The sequence below is a fragment of the Gracilinanus agilis genome, chromosome X, assembly GCF_016433145.1.
Source record: "Gracilinanus agilis isolate LMUSP501 chromosome X, AgileGrace, whole genome shotgun sequence".
NCBI classification, from domain to species: Eukaryota; Metazoa; Chordata; class Mammalia; order Didelphimorphia; family Didelphidae; genus Gracilinanus; species Gracilinanus agilis.
The window spans coordinates 41,791,194-41,811,836 of NC_058136.1; the positions used below are offsets into that span (position 1 = coordinate 41,791,194).

At 36.6% G+C, this 20,643-nt stretch overlaps 1 protein-coding gene across 1 annotated transcript in view; it reads right to left on the reverse strand.

Annotated features, from left to right (window-relative positions):
- CHM (CHM Rab escort protein) overlaps positions 1–20,643 on the reverse strand; it is a 208,751-nt gene that overhangs the window by 118,107 nt on the left and 70,001 nt on the right. The window contains exon 8 of the mRNA XM_044682814.1: positions 16,185–16,410. Coding sequence (XP_044538749.1) covers positions 16,185–16,410 — 226 coding nt within the window. The remainder of the gene's footprint in view (positions 1–16,184; positions 16,411–20,643) is intronic.

The window sequence follows — 20,643 nt, forward strand, 5'->3', positions numbered from 1 at the left end:
GAGGAGACTAAGCTATCACTCTTTGCAGATGATATAATGGTCTACTTAAAAAATCCTACAGAATCAACTAAGAAGCTGGTAGAAATAATCAACAACTTTAGCAAAGTTGCAGGATACAAAATAAATGCACATAAATCATCAGCATTTCTATATATTTCCAACACATCACAGCAGCAAGAGGTAGAAAGAGAAACACTATTTAAAATCACCCTAGACAATATAAAATACTTGGGAATCTATCTACCAAAACAAACACAGCTATTATACAAAAACAACTACAAAACACTTTCCAAAAAAATAAAACTGGATCTCAACAATTGGAAAGCCATTAATTGTTCATGGGTAGGACGAACTAACATAATAAAAATGACCATCCTACCCAAATTAATATACCTATTTAGTGCCATACCTATCAAATTACCAGAAAACTTCTTTACTGAATTAGGAAAAACTATAACAAATTTCATTTGGAATAACAAAAGATCAAGAATTTCAAGGGAAATAATGAAAAAAATGTGAAGGAAGGGGGCCTAGCAGTACCAGATATTAAACTACTCTATAAAGCAGCAGTCATCAAAACAATATGGTACTGGCTAAGAGATAGAAGGGAGGCTCAATGGAATAGACTTGGGGTTAATGACATCAGCAAGACAGTGTATGATAAACCCAAAGAGTCCAACTTTTGGGACATGAATCCACTATTTGACAAAAACTGGTGGGAAATTTGGAAAACAATATGGGAGAGATTAGGTCTAGGTCAACATCTCACACCCTACACCAAGATAAATTCAGAATGGGTGAATAACTTGAATATAAAGAGGGAAACTATAAATAAGTTAAGTGAACACAAAATAGTATACCTGTCAGATCTCTGGGAAAGGAAAAGATTTTTCAAAATGTAAATTAAATGGTTTTGATTATATTAAGCTAAAAAGCTTTTGTACAAACAAAAACAATGTAGTCAAAATCAGAAGGGAAACAACAAATTGGGAAAAAATCTTTATAACGAAAAACTCTGACAGGGGTCTAATTACTCAAATATACAAGGAGTTAAAGCAATTGTATAAAAAATCAAGCCATTCCCCAATTGATAAATGGGCAAGAGACATGAATAGCCAATTTTCAGGTAAAGAAATCAAAAGTATCAATAAGCACATGAGAAAGTGTTCCAAATCTCTAATAATTAGAGAAATGCAAATCAAAACAACTGTGAGGTACCACCTCACACCTAGCAGTTTGGCTAAAATGAAAGAAGGGGAGAATAATGAATGCTGGAGGGGATGTGGCAAAATTGGGACATTAATGCATTGCTGGTGGAGTTGTGAACTGATCCAACCATTCTGGCTGGCAATTTCGAACTATGCTCAAAGGGCTATAAAAGAATGGCTCCCCTTTGATCCAGTCATACCATTGTTGGGTTTGTACCCCAAAGAGATCATAGATAAACAGACTTGTATGAAAATATTTATAGCTGTGCTTTTAGTAGTGGCAAAAAACTGGAAAATGAGGAATGGCTGAACAAACTATGGTATACGCTGGTGATGGAATACTATTGTGCTAAAAGGAATAATAAACTAGAGGAGCTCCAGGTGAACTGGAAAGACCTCCGGGAACTGATGCAGAGCGAAAGGAGCAGAGCCAGAAGAACACTGTACACAGAGACTGATATACTATGGTAAAATCGAATGTAATGGACTTCTGTACCAGCAAAAAGCAATGACACAGGACAGCTCTGAGGGATTTATGGAAAAGAACGCTACCCACATTCAGAGGAAGGACTACAAGAGAGGAAACATATAAGAAAAACAAATGCTTGAACGCATGGGCTGAGGAGGACATGATTGGGGATGTAGACTCAAAACTACCACACCAATGCAACTAACAACAATTTGGAAATAGGTCTTGAACAAGGACACATGTTAAAACCAGTGGAAATGTGCATCGGCTATTGGTGGGGGAATAGAAGGGGGTGAAGGGGAAAGTAGTAGCTTGAATCATGTAACCATGTTAAAAATGAATATTAATAAATGATTAAAAAATTTAAAAAAATCATCAGTCTAGTCAAATCAGATAGGAAAAATTAAGGGAATGTAGCAATCAGATTGCATGAAGTTGGACAGTAAAGTCAAATAAAAGAGATCAAATGCAATGGAACTGCATGCCATAATATGTGTAATCTGAGTTTTATAGCTACCTTGGCCAAGCACTACAGATAGTAAAATGGGCCAAAAACTAAAAAGGATAAAATCTGGCTGGATTATTTTTGGGAAATTGTATACCATAAACAATGTTGCTCTACTACAAAAAAATTATGTTTTTAACACCAATATTCTCCCGGTGACCCTATGGAGTTGAGAATCAAACATTATCTCTAAAAAATCAAAACTGTACAGGATTCTAAGGGCAAGGCAAAGATGTGTGTTAGATACTATATTATCAATGACTTACATAAGAAGTAGTATAAAAGACATAAAATCAAACAATATAGAGAATGATATGACTTTAATCATCTATGCCAAGGTTCTCATTGCTAATATAGGAAAACTGAAGTTCACTATCATGTAAACGTGTGACTAGAAAAGGAGACAAGATGGCCATGTTTAATAATGAAGAGGAGATCTAAGTGTAATATTGGCACCCAGCAAATATGAAAAGAACCAAAGGAAAGATTCCAGTATGTTAAATAAGCTATAAAGAAAGACAAAGACAAGAACTATATAAGAATAGAAGGCATAAAAGGATTGCAATATACATTGGAGGAAGTAGTAGTTACACAAATAAGATTATGGACTCAAAAAATGCTAGGTATAACTAATAATATAAAGAAATTAAGACACAAAGACCTTGTAAAAGATAGATGAAACATTTATTAAGTTCCTGCTAAGTGCCAGGTACTGGAAATACAAATACAGGCTGAAAACCCATCTCCTTTGCCCAAAAGCTTAGAATCTAATGGGCAAAGAAAAGATACAAAAATAGGCTGAAATGCTGAGAGAGAAGGAGGGGATGGGGAAGGTGGAAAAGTCTTAAGTTAGAGTGAAGCTAGGAAAAAAGTGAGCATGAATTTCTGGAAACTCTCTGAAATTATCACTAGCAGTAACTTACCAATGAGAGGAAGGAGCTGCAGGGGCAGAGGCATCTCCAGAGTGAGAAGTCCAGCAAGTCAGAAGAGGAGGTGAGAAAGAAGTGAACATGAGTAGCCTAGGCACTTCCTAAAATGGTGGTCCCGGGCAGAAACTCACCAATCAAAGGAGGAGGCCACATGGATAGAAACGTCTCCAGGGTAAGAAGTCTGCTGTGAGGGATGGAAAAGTCCAGAGAGTCAGGAGCAGAGCCAGGAGAGAAGTGAGTACATACAATAACATACAAACAACTGGAATAAGGCAGAATATGATCAGTGTCATGAGAATAGTATAAAGTCCTGTAAAAGCTTACAGAATAGAAAGATTATGTCTAATGGGGGATGAGGGGAATAGGAAAGGCTCCAGGAAGCCAATGGTATGAATTAGGTCATAAAAGGGATGGTCATTTCAAGAAAAGGGAATGGAACAAGCAAACACACAAAAATGAGAATATACTGGGCATGGCTGATGTATGGTAGATAAGGTTCAAAATTCAAAATACAATTGTAAGGCTACAATGGATAAACTTTCAAAAGATATCAATAGGTACTTTACAAAAGAGAAAATACAACTTTGTGTTAATCACTTGAATTGCTCCAACTCAGCTACCAAAAAAATACAAATGGTCCCTTCCAAGTCAAATCACCAAATAAATAAACATTTATTAAATGTTCACTGTCAGCCAGGCATTGTGCTAAGCCCTGGGGATACAAAGAAAGACAAAACTAGTCCTGGCCTTCAAAGAGCTCACATTCTAAAAAGGGGAAAACAGGAAACAGCAATGTATAAAGAAAACATTTTCACTGTAAATGATATGTAGTCTCAGAAGAAAGTTACCTATGGGGAGGTGTAGGGGACAGTCAGTGAAAAGGCACAAATATGGGATAAGAAAAGGCCAGTGGAGAGTTGTTGACATGGTCAGGCCTATGCTTTAGGGAGACCACTTTAGCAGTTGAGTGGGCAATGAACTGGGGTAGAGAGAGACTTGAGGCAAGGAGCCAAATCAATAGGCTATTGCAATAGTGCATGAAGTGATGAAAATATGCAGCAGGGTAGTAGCTCTTTAAGAGCAGAGAAGATGTATACTAGAGATGCTGCAAAGGGAGAATTGATAGAGATTGGCGACATATTGGTTATGTGTGATGAATAACTAAAGGAATCCATAATAGCACCTAGGATGTGAGCCAGTTGGGAGACATAGAGAATGGTGGCTCCCTAGATTGTAACAAGCAGCAACAGCAAGAAGGAAAAATTTAGGGACAAAGATGAATTCAATGTTAGACATTTGAAGATGTCTACCAGGACATCCAGTTTGAGATGTCCAATACTAAGTTGATAGTGTGAGACTGGAAGTCAGAAAAGAGGATAGGGCTGCACAAATAGATCAGAGAATCATCTGTAATGAGATGATAATTGAGTCCATAGCAGCTGGGATCTCTGAAAAAAATTATACAGAAGAAAAACATAGTGAATAGAGCTCCAGGTTTGGAGTTGAGAGAACCTGGCTTCAGATGTGTCTACTTGTGTGGTCTGCCCTTCTGTCATGGAGGAAGATAGAAGGAGCAATCTGCTAGAGAAGGACTGATAGAATGGAACCAAGGGTGCACAGAGAGGGGTTTACTTTAGTAAAAAGAAGACCCATGTGCGACAGAAATGGAGGAGCTAATAAAGGAAGGCAATTGAGTGATGTGAGATGAGAAGGGGAAAAATGGATTTTTACCATTTTTTTAGAAATCAGTGAGGTAAAATTCTCAGCTGAAAGAGTGAAAGGAGATGCAAGAAAAGTTTAAGGAGACATGAAAAGTCATGGTGAGGCAGTAAATTGATTAGGGAAATATAAAAAGAATTCCTTTCTATGGTGAGGGTCCAGTTGAGATTAAGGAACATAAATTTATAATAGTCCAGGTGACAATAGTTTTGTAACTTCTCCAGTTCTACTAAGTAGTATGTGAATAGAAGTGAAGGTTGTGGATGGTGGAAATTAACCATGATTCGTATTTGGCAATACATAATTGACCATGACCGATGGGGCAAAGGACTCACCTGTATAAGGTAGTATAGAGGTGGAAAAAATAAGAAAAGAAGAAGTCAAAGTTGAAAGCAAGTTTAACTATGGAGAAAATCTTCCAGAGAAACATGGTGGAAAGGACAAAGACATGGAGTGAGCCGCTGGAGGAAAAGAAGGGTTGACAGGCATTAGAATAAGAGAGTAAGGAGTAGAGGACAGGCAATTTGTACACTGACAGTTGAGGGTTCAGAACCACTAGGAAGGGGACAATAAGGGTACAAATATGTTAACCATTAAAGAATGAGTATCTGTGGCTGGAGAGAATTCTAGTGAGGAAGAAAGGCTCTAGAGGTCACCTCAGCACACAGGAGAATATAAAGGTACAGAATAGAGAAGACAGTCAGGAGGTAGGGGACAGCAAAGGGAGATTAGACATCTTTTTTTCTGGAAAGCATAAAAGAAAACATACAGATATTTTAGAACAAAAGGAGAAAATAGAAATTGAAAATCTCAAAATGAAAACTCCCAGGAATATTACAGCCAAAATCCAAAATTCTTAGGTCAAGGGAAAAATACTACAGGCAACCAGAAAGAATTCAAGTACTGAGGAGCCACAGTCAATATTATACAATATTTTGCCATTACTACTTTGAAGAACTAGAGAGCTTAGAATATGATATTCTAGAAGGCAAAGAATCTAGGATTCAAACCAAGAATAACTTGCCCTATAAAACTGAGTATAATCCTATGGGGGATAGGGAACAGGAGTAGGTGAGGGTAATGATCCCTTAATGAAAGAGGACTTTGAAGCATCTCTAATAAAAAGACCAAAGTTGAATAGAAAATATGACATTCAAATAAGAATTCAAAAGAAGTATAAAGAGGGAAACATGACTGAGAAATCATAATGAATTATAAAAATTTAAATTGTTTACATTTTTATGGGATAATGATACAAGTAGACCAGTCATTCCCAAAGTGGGCGCTACTGCCCCCTGGTGGGTGCTGCAGCAATCCAGGGGCACGGTGATGGCCACAGGTGCATTTGGGTGGGTGGGGTGAATAACTGTAAGGGGGCAGTGATAGTATGTGACAGGGGGCAATAAGAATATTTTTTCTGGAAAGGGGGCGGTAGGCCAAATAAGTGTGGGAACCACTGTTGTAGACTGTCAGAACTTTATTATCACTGGAGGTCATTAGAGAGAGTCTTGTTAAACAGAAGGTCTGAGTGTGATTCTATTATTTTTGGATGACCTCAAAAGAATGGATAAGTAAGAAAGAGGAATTCACTGAAGAGAGCAGAAAATAGAGAAATAATGCGGAAAATTATCTTGAATAAACAGGGCATTCAAGGAAAAAATTATTGAACAAAGGTTGCAATAGAGGGGAGCAAATGACATTTGAACTTTTCTCTAATCTGAAATAAAGGAGGAAAGAATAATCATATACAATTAGGTATGAAAATTCATCTTATCCATTTTATCAAAAAGAGAAGTAGGAAGGAAAAGAATTAAAAGAAAGGGGAAACAGGATAATAGAGAAGGCATATTAAGGGAGGCAGGGGTTAGGAGCAAAACAGATCCTTAAAGAGAAGGAATAGTATAAATGAATAGAATTGAGGGAAATAACATTTGTGAATGTGAAAGGTATGAATTCACTCATAAAATGGAAGAGGATAACAGATTAGATTAGAAATTAGAATCCAACAATATGTTATTTATAAGAAATATACTTGAAACAGAAAGATTCAACAGTAATCTTTATTAAGATTAACAAAAAGTTAATATGAGGTGCAGGAGCAGAATCTACTTGAGATGAAGTGAAAAAAAGGCAGGGATAACAATCATTATCTCAGACAAAGCAAGAGCAAAAATAGACTTAATTAAAAGAGGTAAATAGGAAATTATGTTTTACTAAAAGGTGCCATACACAATGAATTAACAACAATACTGAATATATGAGCACCAAATGGCATATCATCTAAATTATTAAAGGAAAAGTTAAATTAGTTACAGGAGGAAATAAATAATAAAGCTGTATTAGTAAGGGACTTCAATTTATCCCTGTGAAATAAATCAAACAAAAAAAATAAACAAGAAAACAATCAAGGACCAAAATAGAATTTTAGAAAACTTAGATATGATAGACCTCTGGAGACTTACTGAATGGGAAAAGAAAGGAGTATAACTATTTCCCTCTTGTTCATGGCATTTTCACAAGAACTGTCATATATGAAGATATAAAACCCTTACAAATAAATGCAGAAAAGCAAAAATATTAAATGTAACTTTGATAGACTATAATGCAATAATATATTCAAAAAAGGTTCTTTGAAACCTAAATTAATAATTAATTGTAAGGGGGCAGCTGGGTAGCTCAGTGGATTGAGAGCTAGGCCTAGAGACAGGAGGTCCTAGGTTCAAATCTGGACTCAGACACTTCCCAGCTGTGAGTCCCTGGGCAAGTCACTTGACCCTCGTTGCCTAGTCCAGTGATGGGCAAACTATGGCCAGTGAGACAGATGCGGCCCCCTGAAATGTTCTATCAGGTCACATGACATTATTCCTAATCTAACGAATACAATGAGTAGGATACAATACAATGAAACTTCAAAAGAGTTGCCTTAGAAACAGACTGACAGATGAACATTTCCTTTCCTTTGGCCCCCTTTCTAAAAAGTTTGCTCATCACTGGCCTAGCCCTTACCATTCTTCTGCTTTGGAACCAATACATTGTATTGGTTCCAAGACAGAAGGTAAGGGCTTTAATTTTTAAAAAATTTTAATTGTAAACTATATAACTTAATCCTAAAGAATGGATGGATCAGACATTAATACATTGTTGGTGGAGTTGCGAATTGATCCAACCATTCTGGATGGCAATTTGGAACTATGCCCAAAGGACTTTAAAAGACTGTCTGCCCTTTGATCCAGCCATACTACTGCTGAGTTTATATCCCAAAGAGATAATAAGGAAAAAGACTTGTACAAAAATATTTATAGCCATGCTTTTTGTGGTGGCAAAAAATTTGAAAATGAGGGAATGCCCTTTGATTGGGGAATGGCTGAATAAATTGTGGTATCTGTTGGTGATGGAATACTATTGAGCTAAAAGAAATAATGAATTGGAGGAATTCCATGTGAACTGGAACGAACTCCAGGAATGGATACAGAGCGAAAGGAGCAGAACCAGGAGAACATTATACACAGAGACGGATACACTGTGGCACAATCGAATGTAATGGACTCCTCTGCTAGCAGCAATACAACAATCCAGGACATTTCTGAGGGACTTATGAGAAAGAACACTACCCACATCCAGAGAAAGAGCTGTGGGAGTAGAAACACAGAAGAAAAACAACTGCTTGATCACATGGGTTGATGGGGACATGATTGGGGATGTAGACTCTAAATGATCACCCTAATGCAAATATTAATATATGGAAATAGGTCTTGATCAATGACACATGTAAAAACCCAGTGGAATTGTGCACTGGCTACAGGAGGGGATAGTTTAGAGGAGGGGAGAGAAAGAGCATGAATCATGTAACCATGGGGAAAAATTCTAAATTAATTAAATAAATAAATGTTTAAAAAGACAAATAAATATTTCTTGTCCACTGACTTAAAAAAAAGAATGGATGAGTCAAAGAACAAATCACAGAAATGAATAATCCACAATATCATTAAGGTGGTGATAATACCGCCACAACATGCCAAAATTTGTAGGATGTGGCCAAAGCAGTACTTAGGGAAAATTTATATTTCTAAACATTTACATCAATAAAAGAGAAAAAGAGCATAACAATAAATTCATTATGCATTTTTAAAAGCTAGAAAACCAACAAACTAAAAAATCCCAATTAAACAAGAAATATATTTGAATTAAACTTTCAGTTAAACAACAAAATAGAAATTCTAAATATTGAGAGGAATTAACAAAATTGAAAGTTTTAAAAAATTAGAACTAATATAAATAAAACTAGGAATTGCTGGGTTTTTTTAAATAAAGAGATACACCATTAGGTAATCTAACTAAGAAAAAAAAAGAAGAAAATCAAATTACCAGTATCAAAAATGAAAACAGTTTCAGAAAAACCCCTGAAGGTTTGCAAGAACTGATGCAAAGGCAAGTGAGCTGAACCAATAGAACAAGTTATACAATAATAGCAATATTGTAAAGATAATCAACTTTCAATAGTAACTCTAACCAACTTAATGACCAATCAGAATTCCAAAGGACTCATTTTGAAACATGCTATCAATCTCCAAAAAGAGAGTGGATAGACTCAGATTGTAGATTGAAGTATATGTTTTTCTCTTCCTTTTCCTTTCCATTTTTGGACATGGCTAATGCAGGAATTTTTTGACATGACTAAACATATTTGTAAGAGTTTTTGTTTTTCTTATCTTACAAATGGATAAGGGAAAGGCAGATTCAGAACTGAAAATAAAATTGATTTGTTGAAGAAAAAATGAACGTATTGGCCCTTAAAAAGAAGGAAGCTTTTCTAACTAATGCTGTCAGGGCAATGTACCTTATCAGAAATTCACTAATAGGTAAAAATTGTCCTACTACAGATATCTCATAGATAAATGTCAACTTCCAAGACTGGCTCAACACAACTCCTGTGAAAAAAAATTACACGCACAGATATACATTTATATCTCTATTACATAGGTATCAAACAGATTTTAAAGATATTTTTAAACCCAAGAAATCAATTTAAATCCCATTTCCCAGCTTAACAGTAGTTTTAATCAACATGCTAACTTGTTAGTTCTAGCTTTCTCTCAAGAAAAAATCCAAAACATTCAAATCAATTCACATTACTTCCCTTCAACTGCTGTCTTTGCAGTTTGTTCATATTTCAAAAATTCTTTATTTTAATATGCTCTGCCTGAAATGACTATTGACCAGTCCTTTCCTTAACTCCAATTCATATCATCCGTTATAAATGACTTATAGTAATATCATATCAAATAGCTGATTGGTGTCTTTTCCTAAAATGTCACATCAAGTCTCCACATTCTCCTCCTTTGAGATTATTGTATATCTACTAATCCTAGTAAATTACTTTTTTACATCTCACTTTGAATTTAAAAACCTCCAAAATATATTTCTTCCCTTACTACTTCTTTTAAAGCAGAATTGATCAAAATCATCTCCTCTCTCTGCCTCAAAACAAATATCAACTGAAACTGACTCAAAAAAATGGCTGTGGTCAGAACTCTTGAGGTACTTTTCTAATATCTAGATCTTTTGTCCATTTTAGTCTCTATGTCAGCAACACAAATTGGCCAAAAAATCTTAAGGTAATTAAGCAGACCATAAAGAAAAGCAGCCCGGTACAATGAGAAATTATTTACAAACTCATTTGAACAACATTATGGAGGCCTTTTTCCCCAAGATGGTATTGAAACAAAGCCAAAAAACATTAAATCAAGCAGACCATAAAGAAACTGTATGACGTCAATGTGGTTGAGATAAATACAAAGATCTAGCCTGATGGAGAAAAGGTGGCCTCTCTCTGTTATGCCCTATTCTATAATGCTCTACATAATGCCTACAAAATTGGAGCCATCTAAGCTATGTCTAGTCAGGTCATTGCACATACCAAAAAGTTTTCCACTATAGTCAGTTTCACATGTAATACAAAGTTTCATGTTATTTTTTAAAGGCAGTAGAGAAGAGGAAAGTTGAAGATTACAAGCCATCTTGCCTCATAAGACAGCAAAAAGTAATAAAGGCAAAAGCAAGTTTATGAGAAGCTTGACGTGACTATTAATGTGCTGATCACTCCAAGAACATGCATAAATGAAGCCAGTAAGGCAACAAATAGGAGAAAAAAGGAACAGATCTGTCAACTTTGCTATAATATAATGATGTACTTTTATTGCCAATAACAGAAGGAAGAATCATCGCATTTACAGATAAGTACCTCAGTCCTCAAAATGCTATAGAAATAAGAAAAAATGGTGCATAATAAGAAACTTGTAAAGAGTAACTGAACCGGAAGGACTATTCTGGAGCAGACAATTTTGAAAGCATAAAGAAAAAATGTATAAGATATATTAGAGACAGAAAGATACCAAAAGAACAGAAAATATTACCTACAGCAATACCCCACTCCCAAACATCAACAGAAATTAGCTTTCTAAAAATATGTTCAGACTCATTCCAGGACTCTTCTATTTTCTTAGTATTTACATTGTAGTACTCTACAATTAAGTCTCTACTTCACACATATCAACTAGCCAAAGACATTAGTAACTAATGACCCATCTACTTATTTTCTCACCTTTATAAAATCTTTGAGAAGAATCCACACATATATCTAAGTTATCCTTGATGAAAAAAAGAATGAGAAGTAAACAGAGAGGCTTTCAGAATTGATTTTCTAAAACATAGTACATCTTTATTGTTACTACTATGGAAGAGAGAATACAAATACTGCAAGATTTCTTTTTCATTGATAATTATAAAAGCATTTTTTTCAGTAGAGAAAAATATAGCACTAAAGGCTTTTTTTATTTCCAGGAAAAAATATACTCTCATGTACATGTTATAATATATCATACAATTTTCCTTGATAAATGTGACCCTCTGATTAATAACATGACATAGACTACAGCGACAGACGCTCACCAAAGCTGCTCACCATCGTCATGGAGGATATGCAAATAGAAGGATTCCCTATAGATGATGAGCTGCTCTTGTTTGTGGATGATATTATGCTGATTAGGACAAGCTCCAGAACATCAACAATCTTTCTCAGTAAGATCTATGATTATTTAAACACATAGTTCTAGCAACCAATTTTAAAAAATTATATTGATGAAAAATGCTTTTTGCCCAAACTACAGCAAAAAGGTATGACTAGTCTCTTAATAAAACCCCAGCACACATACACAGAAATACATATGTAGTACAGTGAGGAAAAGCTTGAGGTAAGGAGATAGGCCAGACTAAAGGTGTCAAAGCCCTAAATGAGAATGGTAGATGTAAGAATAGAAAGGAGACATTGGCAAGACATGACAACTGACCTGACATGTGGGATGAATCAGAACAGCAGCCAAAGGAGACACAGAATCCACGAACCTGGGTGTTCAGAAGGAAGTTCATGCCCATTAATGGGGGAGGTGGAGCTATGAATCTCTACAGTCATTCTGGAAAGCAATCTGGAACTCTGTAAGCCCTAAGTCACTAAACTGTGTATACCTTTTGATCTAGTGACACCACTACTGGGCCCAAATGTTCCAAAAGATCAAAGAGAGAGGGAAAGGACTTGAATAAAAATATTCATAGTAATTCTTTTTGTAGCAAAAAAGAGCAGTAAAAGTTAAAAGATTTACAACTATTTGGTAAGTGATAAGTAGTTGAAAAAATTCAGTTACATTTCAATGAATGTATATGAATGTGACGAAATACTTATGCACTGCAAGAATTGACAAAAGAGATGGTTTCATAAAAATCTGGGAAGACTTGTATGAAATGATGAAGAATGAAGTGGAAACCATTTATACAATAAGAACACTGTAAAGACAAATACTTTTGAAATACCTAAAAACTCCAATTGGTGCAGTGGCCACCCACAATTCCAGCTGACAGATGATGAAGCATGCTGCCCACCTCCTGACAGTGAAGCAATAGACTCAGGGAGCAGAATGAGAGATCTATTTGGGGCATGATCAATGTGGGAATTGATTTAACTTGAGTGCATATTTGTCAAAATGGTTTTGGTTTTCCCTTTTTATTCTAAATGAGGGTGGTACATAGAGAGGAGACTGATGTGAGACTTATTAAGAAGGAAAAACCAATGAGATTTGGCAACTGCCTGGAGAAAGAATGGTGTGGGAAGTCAAAGGTAGCCCCAAAGGTGTGAATCTAATCTGGGTTGCTGGGAGTGAATGGTGGTGCCCTCATCAGGAATACAGGAGACTGGGTAGAGTTGGACTATGAAGGTGAGTGGGAAATATAATGAATTCTGGTTTAGATATGGTGAGTTTGAGAATACTGCAAATGATTTCTTAAAATCTGAAAATCCCTTTTGTGTAAGGATGGTCATTATTTACCAAGATGATAAGACTGTTTTAATGTCATGTGGGGCTCTCTTCTGTTACTATTTTTCAAGATAGATTGAAATAACATTCAACTTATTTTCTACTGAATTGATAATTTGATGACTTTTCTTTTGTACATAGAAAATATAGTCTTGATAGTATAGAAATTATTATTAAATATTTTATAAATAAAAGGTCATGAAATATATAACATTTCAATTTCTTCATGCTTATCCAAGTAGGTTAGGTTAAGTTAAGAATCCACTTTTCCTGGCTGTCCCCCATGGCTAGAATGCTTTCCTTCCTCATCTCCACCTTTTGGCTTTCCTAGCTTTGTTCAAATCTCCACTAAAATCCCCTCTTTTACAGGAAGCCTTTCCAGTGTCTTTAATTCTACTGCCTTCTCCTTAGGGATTATTTCCCATTTCTAAATGTACATAGCTTGTTTTACATAGTTGTTTACCTGTTGTCTTCCCTGTTAGATGGTGAGCTCTGGGAGGGCAAGAGCTAGTTTTTGTTTTTGTTTTTTGCCTTTCTTTGCATCCTCAGCCTGGCACATAGTAGATGCTAAACAAATGTGTTTTTTAACTGACTTTTTTTAGCTTTCCAGTTTCAAACATAGTCTGGATCTTAATTAATGAATGCTACAAAATCCTTAGTTAGTCCATGTTCTTACTATCATTATTAAAGGAATGTATAGGATTGCCTTTAGATTCTAATAATGCTGCCCCATCATCCTCTTATCTTTATGACCGTGTGTGTGTGTGTGTGTGTGTGTGTGTGTGTGTGTGTAGGTGCTTGAAGTTAGGAAGATCTGAGTTCAAATCTGGCCTCAGACACTTACTAGCTGTGTGACCCTGGGCAAGTTACTTAACCTCTATTGCTTTGATCCATTAGAAAAGGAAATGGCATACCACTCCAGTATCCTTGCCAAGAAAATCCCATATGGGGTCACAAAGAGTTGGATATGCCTGAACAAATGAATAACTTTATGTGTTTTGAGCTTAAACTCTTACCAAGTAGTTTCTTTAGGTATTGTGAATGTGTGGCCACCTGTTTACAGATATCTGTTCTGTTGATGTTTCAACTCCTGACAGGCAGACTACATCTGTGCCTATTTCTTTTGATAACACCCAGCACAATGCAACCACCATTCCAATATGCTCCAAGTAATCGCTCAATATGGCATCTGTTCACAACTCCACAGGATTAGAGCAGAGACCAAAACTAGATCTTATACCTGCCATCTAGGAACCACTGCCTTCTCCTCCAAAGGCAAGGCAAGCATTATTCCTGTATCACACAAAGAGAGTAATGATCATTGGGTACTCTGGCTAACTGAGAGAAAAATAGAGCCTGTTTGCTCCCACAGACATCTCCCATGTCATAGTATTTAAAAATATGGTTAGAACTTTTTTGAATGTGAAGTAGTTTCAGAGGCTGAGATAATATAACACCACAACAGAGATCAGTTAATCAAAAGGGATAGAGCTAGGACTTCTGAGTATAACCCATTAGGTTGCAGGTTAAATGTTTTACACCTATTTCATGGAAATAAACCTGACCACTCCAGAAAAAAAATTAACTCCTAAAGTAAACTACGTAAAACTTGGTGACTGGGCCAAATAGAAAAACATTTAAATCTCACTGCCCTCTCTTGTAATATATTCCCATTTATGAAAAGAAAACCTGCCATTCACACCTATGAACTTAGAGATAGAAGGTAATTTGATTTTCTTTATTAAAAACCTACTGATTTAAACTATAAAAGCCCCCAAGTGCTTTCATCTACTGATGAATCTTGAGTAGTTTCAAAATGCTATTCTGCTTATGCAGACTTCGTTTAGAATGTAAGGATATGACTTACAAATGTCTTTGAATCATTCACATAAATATGCATGCATGCCATTTATAACAGTAGCCTTGATGAGAACACACAGTGTAACTGGTCGAGAGCAACGCTTAAAGAGGCTTACATTAAAACCGACTAGAGAATGGTGGTTAGAAATCACAGAACAGGTGACACCTTATTCTGATAAGCAGGTGATAAAAATTGTAGGCTGTGATGTATAGGCAGTGGTAGAGTTACTCCACTAACATACAAACTGAATAGGAGCCATAGAAGATGGTCAGTGCTGACAAGAAAACTGGGTACCACATTAGGAAGGGAAGGGAAGAGAATAAGCATTTCTACAACACCTACTATATGCCAAGAACTGTTCTGAGTGCTTTTTTACAAATATTATTTCATGCTATCCTCATAACAATCCTGAAAGGTAGTTGTAATTATTATCCCCATTTTTCAGATGAATAAATTAAAGGAAAGGTTAAGTGACTAGCCCAAGATCACATAGCTGTTAAGTGTCTGAGGCCAGATTTGGACTCAGGTCTTTTTGAATCCAGATGTATCAGATTATTTTTTATTCATTCCATCACCTAGCTACTTGTAGTCTAATTTAATTCCATGTTGAGGGTATAAAAGTGGTGACAGAAAATGTTGAGGCATGATTTCCTCCAGAAACCCAACTTTAGGAAAGCAATTTCTTGGTGCAGTAGAATGGAGATGCCATGAGGACATCTGGTCTTTAGGAACTCACAATTGTCATGGTGCCTCACCTATGGTGAGTGCTTAATAAAGGCTGGGTAAACTGATGGGTTTGTGGATAAACAAGTCATTCTGCCATGTGTAGAAATCAACTTATTTAGTAACAAAATTCTCTTCTCATCTTTAGGCAAAATATGAACTAAAAATTTTGCACAGGCCTCAACCCATTCTAGGTGATAAGAATACAATTCATTCCTGACATCATTTAACGAATTCCCAGTGCTTAGACTCCATGTTTTTCTTTAGGTGGGAGCCAGAAAAGCATATTGTGAGTGGTTCCCTCCACTTGAGGCTCCACTGACTCGATCCAATATCCAAAGCTGACAGCAATTACATTGTCATGATCCTCCCTTTGGCATAAACAAAATAGACCAAGTCAGACTTACCTGCAGAAACACTGGGGCATTTCTCCTTGGCCATACAAGGGAAACAAGAAGGGAGTGTTGCCATACCGCCCAAGACACTGAAGAAAGTTTCGTGTTTCTCTGAGGCCATCCAAGGTGTTGGTGGATGTCTCTGATACCATTGCAATGGAATGAAGGACAAAGTGTCGCAAATTCGGTGTCAGTTTTTGAGTTTTTAAGTATTCTGAAAAGGTACATTCCTCATAAGCTGTTCAAAGAAAAAAAAAAACAAATCAGGGTCATGAAAACAGTTTGTTACTGTTATTATTTATTACAGTTGAGTCCTGGTTAGTGTAAACAATAAACTCTATGAAGAAGTCATATGTATTCATACTCTCTGAAGTTATAATTATATAAAATAGGGTCACTGGTTCCAGCCCAGTGAAAATATGCAAGGTAAATTCAAATAATGCAATCACTTCAATGGATTCATTATTCACACCAACCAGGTCCCAACTCTATACGTACAATTCAGTTTCTAATTCCTTGTCCTTGAAAATGAAACTATCCCAAAACTCAAGGCTCCCTAAATCACATTGGGCAACAGGTATGCGAGCCTTTTGGTGAATAAGCAATATAGATGAGGAAATAATAGAATAGAAAACTTTTTGCAAATCCCAAGAGTTTGGAAAATCAGCTGTCATTTTCTTTCAAAAATAGCCTTTTAGACCTAGAAAATTAGTTGTTTTGTTTATTACGACCAGGAAAACAGCAAAGATATGTCTGAACATGAATGGCAAAGTGAATTGAACTTAACATCTCTCCATGAATTCTTTTTTCCTCCTTAAAACATCTGTCTTAGGGGTAGCTGGGTGGCCCAATGAATTGTGATCCAGACCCAAAGACGGGAGGTCCTGGGTTTAAATCTGGCCTAAGATACTTCCTAGCTGTGTGTCCCTGGGCAAGTCACTTAACCTCTATTGCCTAGCCCTTACCACTCTTCTTCCTTGGAACCAATACAAAGTATTGATTCTGAGATGGAAGGTGAGGGTTTTAAAAAAAATCTTTCTTATTCTCATGAAAACTATAAAGTGTCACCAAAAATTACATTTTAAAATATAAAACTTCCACAAGAAAAAAAAATTCTGAAGGAAACTGAGTCAATATTCATCAAGGCTTTACAAAAAAGGAAAACCTTATTTCATAGTAAAGCTAATAACACAATTTCACTATAAAGTAACAAGACTGCATATGGTGTGTGGAATGAATTTTGTTGCTTTATAGTCACACAAACATCAGGAACTTCCTAAACAACTTTTTATCTTTAAATGAAGAACATATGGTACACAGTAAATAGATTTTTCAAGGAAGGAAATCCCATCCCTTAAGAAAATATAAACATTGTATTGATTGCAATGCTTATTGAAAATACAGTTAAAGAACTCCCAGATCTAATGAAAGGCTTTCTTGTTGGAAAAGGAGAGATTAAGAAAATGCACAAGGGGAGGAGTGAAGCTGTCCAGGCAACATAAGGATAACAGAACAAAAAAAGAATAGAAGGATAATGGGCTAGGGGATGATTTCTCCAATTTTGACAAGTAGTCAGATTACTAGCTTTACCTACAAAAATGAAACTAGAAATCTATTGCTCCCTGAGCAGTGTGGGGGTGGGGAGGGGAGTCAAGGGGGAGGAGGTGTAGTGTGTTATAGTCAAAATTATCTTTAAAACCTGGATCCTGCCCCATGTCCAAATCACATCATTTTGCTCTTATGGCAAACAAAAGTGTTAAATTAGAGGGCCTTTAAGGTCCATGTCCATGATTGATTATCTTGCACCACAGAATGACCGAGAACAGAACTGGCAAAAGTTTTCAAGTCTGAGTGCCCAGAGGGCAAATTCAAGCTGTCTGTGAGCCCTCCCTGCATCACTGGGGAGAAAGCTGAGGGAGGAAGTGCTTGCTTGGGCAGCTGAACAGAGGGGCTGGGCATGCAAAAAAATGTCCTCGGGTGCTAAAGTGCAGCCTGGACACATGTGCCAATACTTCACCAACACTGACCTAGAACATTATGCTAAAGGAAAAACCCTAGCGTTCTTGACAAAAGAGTCTACTCAGAAAGTCCAATCTACAGGCATATTCTACCAATTTTCATTACGGATTTATAAAAGTTTCCAATTTGTTTATTGTACACTTTAGGAGAAACTTGCCAAGTCTATTGTTTGGAAACCAAAATTTTATTGGCTCCTGTTTATAGAGCACTTCAGGATAACAAAGCACTCAATATATTACCTCATTTGATCCTCATAACAACAATGAAGTAGACAGTGCAATCCTGTTTGGACAGACCACCAGATAAAAGAAGCAAGACAGACTCAAAAGACCCATGATGTGAGTGCCAACTTTGTCCCTTGCAGGCTATGTGAACACAGGCAAATCATTTCTCCTTTCCCTTTTCTCCTGTGATATTGCCAACCACCCTGGTGCAAGCCTTCATCACCTCACTCCTGGGCAGTTACAATGATCTGTTGGTGGGTCAGCCTGCCTCATGTCTCTCCTCACTCCAATTCATCCTTCATTCAGTCACCAAAGTAATCAATTTAGCCCAGGACTGAGCATGTTCCCTCTCTTCCCTATTCAATAAACTCCAGTAACTCTTTATTACTCCAAGATCAAATATAGAATCCTCTGGTTTTTAAAGCCTATAATTAACTAGTTCTCCCAATCTTGCCATTCTTTTTAGGATAATAAGAGTTACCTTTTATATGGGGCTTTAAAGTAAGCAAAGTGCTCTGCAAATATTTCAATTTATCTCAACAACCATGGGAAGTAAGTGCTATTATTACCTCCTTTTTGCAAATGAGGAAACTGAAGCAAATAAAAGGCTTAGTGACTTGCCCAGGGTCACATAGCGAGTAAGTATCCAGTTGTAGCTCTTTCCCCTTCATACATTCTGCGATGCAATGACACTGGACTACTTGCTCTCGCTTACACAAAGTACTCTCTCAATTCTGAGGACTTTTACTACCTGTCCTCCATGTTTGGAATGCTTTTCCTGCTCTGCCTCCTAGATTTCTTGGCTTCTTTTGAGATCCAGTCAAAGTTTCAATTCCTAAAAGAAATCTTTCCAATTCCTCCATAAACTTAGTGTCTTCCCTCTGAAATTGGCTCTAATTTAGCCTACATGCAATGTTGTCCTTCACCCTTGTTTTCAAAAAAGACCAGTGACAAGATCACAGGACAATGCTTTGATTTGTGTGTGAGCTGGACTGGAGCAAGAGTCCTCAGCCTTACTCTCTCTTTTCCAGAGTCATCCAAGTCCAATGGCAAGAGAAAAGTCAGGGCAACTGGCTATGGTCTGAGATGTAATGGAAGACCTTGGCATCTTTAATGTCTGACCAAGCACTAAGTGCTCCATAGTCCCTGCTTCCACTACCCTCATGGCCTTTGGAACAAATTGTTCTTATCCACCCATTCTGCTGGGGAAAGTCTTCACACACTTTGGGTAGACATCCTCCTAGCTCACCTGTGGGTTTGAAGTTTACTCAACCTGGGTAATCAGGGAGGACTGGCACTTCTGGTACACCTTGGTAAAACCAGCTTGGCAGATGGGCTAAATAAATCATCTTGTACATATTCTTGTTTATACAAAGTGTTTGTTTGTGTGCTGTTTCTCCCGTGAGACTACAAATTCCTTGAGAGCAGGGACTGGGTTTTATTTGGTTTGTCTTTTTTTTTTTTTTGGTCTTTTTTTTTGGTGACCTGAGCATTTAGTAGGTACTTAATAAGTGCCAGCTGACTGACTGGCTTTCCAAATATAATCAAGTATATAATCCAGGTTTTATGAAATGGAGGCAAAGAGAAGTCCCATGCCCAGATATAACAAGGAATTACACATAAGATCTACATCTTAACTCTTAATTGAGCATTCTTTCCCCTAAGTCACCTTCCTCCCGTTTGTTTTCTGGGAACAAAAACTAGAGTCATATGAGGAGCTCAAGACCCCAACCAGTAAATTCCCAGAAAAAGGAGGAAAGACACAGCTACTGACATCTACAAGGTGTTCCCAAGGGCTTTAAACTATTAAAGCTTAAAACTGCACAAAGACTTTTGGGACATCCTCTATATATGTATTAATATACATATATTTTTTTTATTTTGGGGTAGAGACTCTGTGATTTTATTGCAGAGGAGAATATCTTGTATAAAGACTGTCTCTAATAACCTAGATGAGCAGTTCCTTTGTAACTCAGTCTTGGTCATTAAGTTTGTTGGCTAGGTTTGTTAACAAAGCTAATATATGACAAAGAAAGGACTTGGTCTTCCCGATTCAAAGCAAGGCCATGATATCTCCCTATTCCAGTGGTAATTACAAAGTACAATAAAGCCATAATTTACAAGCTGGCAGACAGGGAAAATCAGAGGCCAGGGGACTTACCTGGGAGATACCAATGGGTAGTGGTAAAGTTAAAGCTGAGTGGATTAAAAATAATGAAGGAGGAGAG